This window comes from Rhinatrema bivittatum, chromosome 7 (genome assembly GCF_901001135.1).
Source record: "Rhinatrema bivittatum chromosome 7, aRhiBiv1.1, whole genome shotgun sequence".
Classification (NCBI taxonomy): Eukaryota; Metazoa; Chordata; class Amphibia; order Gymnophiona; family Rhinatrematidae; genus Rhinatrema; species Rhinatrema bivittatum.
Window position 1 is genome coordinate 215,469,865 of NC_042621.1, and position 9,817 is coordinate 215,479,681.

A 9,817-nucleotide genomic window follows, 5' to 3' on the forward strand; every position below is an offset into this window, starting at 1 on the left:
ATGGAAAACAGAAGTCTTTATCCTTGCTGATTAGGCGTGTACCCTGTACCCTGATAAAACATTGAATGCTGAACGTGTGCTGCTAGACATAATGCAAAATATACCAGAGCTTTGTGCTGGAAAATCATATTTACAAGGCATTGAAAGGGCAAGTTCCAGTATTAAGAATTACATGTTTACGTCTGAGATGTGTGATGAAATTTTGACTGAAGTTGAGATTCTGTTTTCATCTTTGTTAATTTAGCAACAGAATGAAATCCTTAGCTGCAGAACTTTGATATATACAGTAAAATTGTGTTTTATTATGATAGGCTATTCACACAGTTTCCATGAATATTTGTCTTATAGCTTGATTGTTCCTCTGGGTTGGTGGATTCATGTTGGTCACAGAAGTGATATTCTTAGGTGATAGGGAGGCAGATCAATGGGTAGTCAAAGCTGATGTTTAAGAAAAGTGGTTGCTTTCCCTGCCTTTGGTCAGCAGGGTATCCTGGTTCATCAAAAGCAGCTATCAGGATGGCGTATGCAAGGAGCACTTATTAGAAAGAAAAATTAGATTTGCTACATCAAGGATGTATTCATGTAACGGATTATTTTATAATAGAGGTCATCTTTCTGTTGCTTTACCATAGGTTGCAGTTGGATGGCTATTCAATTAGCCAGAATTTGTTTTCATCTGCAGTTCATATGCTAGGTTTTGCATGGAAAATGTTTATCACAGTTGTGTAAACTTCACTGTTCTCTTAATTCTGTTTTGTCTTCCTTTTTCCCAGGTGAAGCTATTTTTCACAAAAACAGTAGAAGAAACGTCAAACTCAGAGGCCAGCAGTTCAACTTCAGTAACACCGGACGTTAGTGACAATGAACCTGATCATTATAGATATTCTGACACCACTGACTCTGATCCAGAGAATGAACCTTTTGATGAAGATCAGCATACACAGATTACAAAAGTCTGAATTTTTTTTTTATCAAGGGGAAAATATACCACAGAAGAGTCAAACTTGAATAAACTGAAAAAAAAAAATAAACCAAGAACCTTTTTAAATGGCAATAGGACATTGTGTCAGATTACCAGTTATAGGAACAATTATGTTATCCTGACCAATCTTGTTCTGCCCCATACATCTACAGGGTTTTGACACTGTTGTCCAGTTGAAAAAAAAAGGTTACGTAGCTATGTTATGTATATACCTTTTCATGTCAAATGGACATTTAAATCTCAATTAGGAATATAAAGATGGCACTTTCACATTTTATTCCAGTTTTATAAAAGTGGAGACAGATTAAATGTGCATTTGTAGGAATTTTTCCTTTTGTGTTCTGTCACCAATTGAAGTTGCTAAAGCGCTTTGTAATCTACAGGTTCACGTCCTGCCCCTTCACACTTGTGGCAACAGAACAGTCTGCAGTTAGCTAAGAGAAGTTTGTAAAGGGTCTTCTGACAAACTAATGCATGTCTTTTGGATGGAAATGGAAAGAAATACTTGGAGCGGAATAGGGTTTGTGCTGGAACAGGGTCCATCTCCAGCTACTTCCATGCACCTTTCTTTAGCATGCTACAGTAATTAAATCCTGGACATTTGAGGAATCGGCCGCTGTTGCTGCTGCTTGTTTGTGCATTTTATTTTTTAAGCATTATGGTGCTAGAAAAGGCAGCTAGAGGGAGCGATTCTGTATGGGGTACAGGAATGAACCTTCCACAACACATTAAAAGACCTAAAATGAAGGTATTTAAAATTAATGGAATCACAGATGATAAATTCAGCAACAATGACTTAACCATACAAATGTGGAGGCTATCATTCCAAAATGGAATTGAAACAATCGTTATATTTAAAAAGAAAAAGATATCACTGTCAGTTTTTTTTTTCCTCAGTTGTAATGGCTGCTCCATCTCCTGTGTAATCGAGGCCAGTGCTGAAAGTCAGATGTTAATATATACATCTGCCCACATCTTACAGTTATATTATTATTTTTCCAATCATATATCTGTTGTGAATGCTTCATGTGCTGCCTGCAAGCTTCTTTTGCTCATTTTAATATAAAATATTTTGTAACGGTGCACGGGAAATTTAAAATGGATATAACAGCAAGTGGGTTTCTTCCCCCCCCCCCCCCCCCCCCCAAAAAAAAAAAAAAGATTTACAGTGCATTTATTCATTCAATTAGCTATCAGCAGTTCCACCCTTTTGACCTTACACATTCTCTTACAATGAGTTTTGCAGTTTTGCACACTTGTTTTATTGTCGTTAACTGTTAGGGATTTTTACTTGAAGAATGTTTAGTACCTAAAATGTCTTTTTTTTTTGTTTGTTTTTGTTTTTTAAACGTTATACATGGTAAAAAGTAAACCAGTGTTGAGATACATATTCAACACTGCACAGATATAAAGACATGTACTTAGAAATATTAATTGTCCCAAGTATACTTTATCCTATGTTTGCTATTAAAAGAATAGATTTCTAACTTGGCAGTGTTGTATTATTTGTTCATAAAGTTGTAGGCAAGGCTTCAGTTTCTTATGGGAGTCATGCCTAGATGGCAGAAAATGTAAACCTGGTACAACTACAGTTGTATTACAAATGTGATCATGGTGTTTAAAAAATCTTTTACATTTCCCAGAAATTCAATTAAATTGAAAATACACCGTGTTACCTATAATATTTTTACCTAGGTGTCCCTAATGTACACATTAGTGTAGTATGAAAAGCCATATTTTAATCTGCTTCTTGGTGGTGTCATTCTTTTCTTATTTTCTGACCTAACTGGAATCTTTAGGACCCAGAACAGCATTATTAAAAAGTATACGCAGACATTTATACCCTCTTATGTATGGGGCAGTATTTCTAAAGTACACATGGCAAGTGTAATGATACTCATTTTGTAACAATCAAAAACTTTGTATCATTCTTCAAATTCTTTAAACCAGCTTTCCCAAAAATCACCTGAACTTTTGGGAGCAGCCATGTTCACAGGAGTTACAAATTACATTGCTGATACTGGATCCTAGTGGTCTGTATTGGCATGATGTCACAAATCTCCCGTGTAGCATAAATCAGTGGGATACTATTGTGTCCGATGTAATTTTGAGTCTTCAAAACATCACTGCTCCTAGGAAAGCAGGGGAACTACTTGAAAGAGTTAAGTCTTGTTTTCACTTGATACATGCTGAGCATTTGCCATGTGCAGAGAAGATGCAGCTTTCTTGTAAGTGTAGCATATTTCTCTGGTATCTGTTTACTCATTCATGCTATTAATCTTTTTATAAAAGCTCTTAAAGGATCTCATTTCTTTCCCTTTTTTTTTCCATATGCCACTCTCCCACCCCAAACAGTGTGTTCAATGGGCCAGGGAGCCCTCGCAGGCCCAAGAGGGTGGAATGGTGCCACATCTGAGCTGCACCCTCAGCACTTGCTGGTTGACCAACTGGGGCCACCATAACAGTGGCAGCCATCTTCCTTCCTTCGTTCCTTCCCTCCCAGGTCCTACATGTACCTTCCTTCCAGTGTGCTCAGGCACAGTTGATAAGGGATCTGAATCAGGACCTCCACTTGTGGCTCTATAATGCTACAATCTGAGCCACATGACCCCTTTTTTTTTTTATATGTATAGACTGTTAATTCAGCAGTCAAGATATGGTCATATGTGTGAAACTAACCAGCAGGACTTTTTAAAATATGGCACTTTTTTCCCTGTGTTTTTTCATCACTTAAATTTTTGTGTTCTACATTTTTCTTATATATTTTAAGCCATGTGAAAGTATTTTTTTAAGTTAAATATGCATACATTAAAGGCTTCAATATTGGCACTGTTTTAAGTCCCATTTTGGGGTTTATGGTGGTATTAAAACTTACTTTGTAAGGTTCCAGTATACAACACTGAGGGCTAGGTTTCAAATAATGCTTGTAATGGATTTTTGCACTGTTCTGTTTTGTTTTTTTCCTTGGAATGTGAAGGTCCAAATGAGGGTTTTGATTTTGGAAGTTGATAAGCCTGGCTTACATTTTATGGTCTAGTCATTGGAAGTGGAAAAATGGCATTATATATATATATTATATATGTATATATATAAAATATATATTATACATACTCTCCTATATTTCATTTACCATCCCTCATAGATCTTGACAAGAATTGCTATGACTGAAAAGTTTTCAAATTTTTACTGAAACTTTTATTTATGACAGTATTCATAATTAGCTCAAAATGCATTTTGTAGATAATCTCTGAGTTTCTGGACTGTATGCTTAAACCTTTGGATGTGCAGCAGCTTAAGTGTCAAAAATACTCGAGGGCATCATTTTTAAAAGAGCTTACTGTGAGCTTTGTACCATCCCTAGTCATCTGTAGCCCCACTTGAAATATTGTTGCCACAGTTATAAAAGGGCAGTTGTGTACAAAGCATCAAAATTTTCTGCTGTGGCGCAAGTTGTAAACTTAAGTGAAGTTCACAGGCAGCATCAAATGTTTCAGCTTTAAAACTAGGGTGCCAGTGTGCAAGTTCATGTTGAGTTCTAGCAAATTTGTGCAATATGTTTTAACGATGCCTGTGGTTGCCACAAAGTGCCTCGTTTACCTTAAATACTGTTAAATACTTGTCATGCATGCAGATGGAAGGGGTGGAACTGTGCACTAAAAAGGGGCTTTAACTGCAGGGTGGCACACTTGCCTTTAATGCAGTTCAAATTCTAAATCTCTTCGTATAGAATATATATACTAAAGTATTTCAGTCTGTTAAACAGCCTTACTTTAATTCAGCCTCTTCAGATACTATTGTGCTGTGCAGCAGTGGCTCTGTGTGTAATGCTATGCACTGAGGATACACAAAATTCAACAAAATGTGTATAGGATAATGCCTCATACAAATCAGATGTCCATTTGTTATTGTATGTGTTTAACAACCCTTTATCTCTTAGTGTTATAAGCTCCACTTAAAACTGATTAAAGTCTCATTCTTGTCACTGTGTGGGTGTTTTATTACAGACTGGGATGAATGAGACCCTTATCTACAGCAAATGAAATAGCCAGGCTTTGATTTCAAAAGTTGCATTTCCAAGATTTCATATGTGACCATTAATCCAGCTTCTTGACTTTACCCAAATGCTCTCTAGTATACAGTGAAGCTTTATAGTAAACTTATTTTTCATAAAGTAACTTATTTTGGGAGTTTCAGTGTTTGAGATTAGATCACCCTCTCAACTAGTCCTTCAGAATGAAGTTTATATATATATGCATTATATCATGCCTGTTTCCCTTTGATGTAGCTGTGCAGTTTTTCTCTAAACATAAAGTAGATATAAGGGAGCCATATGTTTTGTGATTTGTACCATCACCAAGAGGAGCTTCTCATGGTCATCTAGAACTTTATAGTAAAGGAGCAGAGCTATTTAAAACAATTGGCCCTCTCTATTTATAACATTCTTCCTTTGCCCTCATGCCTATAAATGAAGTTGCCTATCCACAGCTAGACCATAAGATAACTTCACTCCCATGTCCAGAGTGGATTTTATGGCCCTTAAAAATTCTGCCTAGGTTATTATTTTGATCCCAATAAATTTCGTTTCCTGTAGAACAGCTTCCCTATGAGGAAAGGCTAAAAGAGGTTAGGGCTGTTCAGCTTGGAAAAGAGACAGCTAAGGGGGGGCTATGATAGAGATCTTTAAAATTATGAGAGGTCTAGAATTGGTAAATGTTAACTGGTTATTTCTTAGCATGTAGCAGATGGACTCAGGACCAATGGGTATAGTGTACTCCTGATAGCAGTTGGAGACGGAGTCATATTTCAATCTGATATCAGCCTACATATACCCGTGCAGGAAGCACTGATCTTCAGTATTTCTCCGTCTCCTTAGCAGTTTGGGACTCTACACATGCTTGCACAGCGTTAGAAAAAAAATCTTACCTCTACAAGAAGAGTCCCGCTGTCCTGCAGTGAGACCTAAGGGTCCCTCCCCAAGTTGAGAATTCCTGAGGTGATTTTCGAGATCCCTCAGAGGTAAGCGTGTTCCCGGCGTGGACTTAGCCCCCAGGAACGGGAGTGGCTGAGAGGCAACGGGTGCAATACAGAGTGCAGCGGTGAAAGTATTCCCCTTTCCCCCCGTAGCCGGAGACCGCCCGGTACGAGACCGGGAAGCGCCGAAACAAGGTAAGGTAGAAATCTTTATTTGTCTCCGGCCTTCGAGGCTCGGTGAGCCGCACAGATCGCCATCCAGCATCTGTTCCATCGGGTTGAGCAGCCCCATCCAGGCTAGGCCCTGATCCGGTGCGAGGGTCATTCCACGTGGAGACCCTCTTGGGGGGGAGCGCCATCTTGCTCGAGTTTTGAACAGCTCCACGCGCACAAATCATGGCACCGCCAGCCAAGGGACAAGGCCTCTGCCCAGCCTGGCACCTGAGAGCTGCGCAACTCAAAGTGGCCTCTGCCCTGTGCCTACAGTGCAAAGAGGCTCTGGGGGAACTGAGGCAAGGCCCCTCTCTGCCAGTTGGAGGAATACGGCTCCACCAATGACAGTATACCGGACCTCTCTATCCCCGGCTCGGGCCCTCCTCAGATGGGCTCCTCGGGGAACACCACTGGATTCAATATGGACCCAGGGACCTTTTCTTGGGTGGAATTCTTCAAAGGGCTGCAAACTTTCATCCAGGCGCAATCTGTGCCACCTGTGACACAGCCACAGTCTCCGCCAGAAGAGCAAAACCTTCCAGGCCCCTTAACCTCCTCGAGATGTGCCTCCTCCGGACAAAAGCTTCCCCTTTGGGGACACACACCTCGGAGGAAGAGCTGGACTCCCTGGAGGAAGGGGAAATCCCTCCAGGGACGGAACCATACCGAACCATGATGAGTTTCTTCTCCAAAGACGAGCTATCAGATCTCGTGTCTCTGAGCCTGAAGACGCTGGCCAACCCAGGCACAAGCTCCGCAGCGGAGCCAAAGACGAACCCGGTTCTGGTCGGGCTCAGTCAGGCCTCATGAAGGAGGAGCTGCACTCAAGGATGCCCAGGACAGATGTCAGGAATCCATCCTTAAACAGTCATTTGTCGCAGCTATGTCCCTGCAGATCGCTGCCTGCTGCGCCGTGGTGACACATGCCTGCTTGTTGCTGTCCAGGGACGCAACCACATCCATCAAAACATTAGAACAGGCAATATCTTTCCTCACAGATGCGACCTTCGACCTGGTGCGCACCTCAGCCAGGGGCGTCTCATCCATAGTGGCAGCCAGAAGGCAACTCTGGCTCCGAAGTTGGTCAACCAATGCGACTTCCAAGACTAAACTCACGAGAATGCTTTTTAAAGGAGCCCTCCTGTCCGGAAGCGAGCTGGAGAAGTTAGCCGACAAATGGGGCGAATCCCCAGTACCTCGGTTACCGGAGGACAAGCGAAACCAACGCCCCTCTCCCCGAAGATCCAGGGGCAGAGGATCCCAGCATTTTAGACCATACAAAAACACATACCAAGCACCTCGCCTCGCAGGCAGGGGCCAGTCCTTTTGGAACAGACACAACAAGAGGGAAGCCGGCTCAGGTTCAGGCCCCAGCCACACCCCACAATGAGAATTAACAGACCCATCCACAGGAAGAAGCCATAGGGGGGCAGGCTTGCCCTATTCTACCAAAGATGGGTCGAGATAACTTCAAACAAGTGGGTCCTAACCATCATTCGAGAGGGATACTACCTAGACTTCCACAGTATTCCCCCCAGACAAATTTGTGAAATCACCATGCCTCGCCCCCTCCAAGAGGACGGTGGTGGAAACCACATTGACAAAACTACTCGCCCTAAGGGCGATAGCACCGGTGCCCACGCACCAACAAAATACTGGGCACTATTCCATCTATTTTATCGTCCCCGAGAAAGAGGGAACGTTCCGGCCCATCCTGGACCTCAAGTCTGGGAGGGTACTACATGCTCGGTCATAAGGGCAGTACAGCCGGGAGAATTTCTGACCTCTCTGGATCTGTCAGAAGCCTATCTCCACATCCCGGTCCATCACGAACATCAGTGCTTTCTACGCTTCGCGATACTGGACCATCACTACCAGTTCCGGGCGCTACCTTTCGAACTAGCCACTGCCCCTCTGACGTTCACCAAGATCATGGTTGTAGTGGCGACGACACTGAGGAAAGAAGGAATCCTCGTACATCCATATCTGGACGATTGGCTGATCAGGGCAAAATCTCCAGAGGAAAGTCACCAGGCGACCACCAGAGTCAAGAATCTACTGAAGAATCTCGGGTGGGTCATCAACACAACCAAGAGCTGCCTGCAGCCCTCCCAATCATTAGATTACCTGGGAGTCGGAAGGCCGTCCTCCTTACAAGGAGAAGGAAACTGATGAACCTGTTGACCTGTTTTCGCCCCAAGGTATTGGACTACCTCCATGTCCTCGGCTTCATGACATGAACACTAGAAGTCCCATGGGCAAGGGCCCACATGTGACCACTATAACGTTCCCTACTGTCGCAATGGAACCCAATGTCCCAGAACTACTACCCCACCGACATGGGTCTTGCTCACCACAGATGCGAACCTACGAGGGTGGGGAGCCCACTGCCAGGAACTGATGGCCCAGGGGCAATGGGACAAAGAAGAGTTGGGATGGAACATCAACCAACTGGAAGCCAGGGCTGCCTGCCTTTGATTCAGTCACAGACTCCAGGGCGAATCGGTCAGTCACTTTGGACAACGCCACAACAGTTGCCTACATCAGCCGCCAGGGAGGAACCAAAAGCCAACAGGTGTCCCTGGAAATAGACCCCCTAATGGCGTGGCGTGGGCAGAAGCAAACCTACAAGGGATCTCAGCAGCCCACATTGCGGGAAAAGACAACGTCACTGCGGATTACTTCAGCAGAGAGAGTCTAGACCCAGGGGAATGGATGCTGTCGACCACAGCCTTCCAGCTGATAGTAAACCGCTGGGGAACACCAGCCATAGACCTTCTAGCAACCCGGTCCAACGCCCAAGTTCTTCAACTGCAGACAAGAACCACAATCCTGGGGAATCGACACACTTGTCCAGACCTGGCCACAGGAAGACCTGCTGTACGCCTTTTCCCCATGGCCACAACTGGGCAGGATCATCCGCAAGATAGAACACCACAGGGGGCTAGTACTTCTAGTGGCCCCGGACTGGCCAAGAAGGCCATGATACACAAATATGCAAAGACTTCTGGTGGGGAACACTCTGTGTCTACCCCCACACAGGGACCTGCTCCAGCAAGGATCGATCTTCCACAAAGACCCAACTCTATTCTCTCTTACAGTCTGACCATTGAGAGGACTCGCCTGAATAAGAGCGGATACTTGGGGGCAGTGATTGACACCTTGCTCCGAGCATGCAAGTTCTCCACATCTCTAACTTACATATGAATATGGAGAATATTCAAAGCCTGGTGTGAGGACCGCGACATCCTTCCATGGGCAGTCAAAATCCCCATGATCCTGGAATTTCTGCAGGACGGCTTGAAGAAGGGTTTGTCTCTCAACTCCAAGATTCAGGTGGCCGTGCTGGTCTGCTTCAGAGTCAAAGTGAACGGCATCAGTCTATCATCCCATCCAGAAGTTTCCTGTTTCCTGAGAGGGGTCATGCAAATCTGACCACCATTAAAGTGGCCGGTGCCCTTATGAAATCTCAATCTAGTACTAGACTTCCTGGCGGGAGCATCCTTCAGATCTACACATGGTCTGTCTTTACGGCTCCTGACCTTGAGGACTGCATTCCTGGTGGCAATATGTTCAGCCCGTCGCATCTCCGAACTTCAAGCACTATCCTGTCGGGAACTGTTCCTTAGATTCACACCGGGATCTATACAG

General features: G+C 43.7%; 1 protein-coding gene across 1 annotated transcript in view; it reads left to right on the forward strand.

Moving 5' to 3' along the window:
* PTEN (phosphatase and tensin homolog) overlaps positions 1–4,964 on the forward strand; it is a 251,174-nt gene extending 246,210 nt beyond the window's left edge. The window contains exon 9 of the mRNA XM_029609813.1: positions 774–4,964. Within this exon, the coding sequence (XP_029465673.1) occupies positions 774–959 (186 nt within the window). The 3' untranslated portion in view covers positions 960–4,964. The remainder of the gene's footprint in view (positions 1–773) is intronic.
* The last annotated feature ends 4,853 nt before the right edge of the window (positions 4,965–9,817 follow it).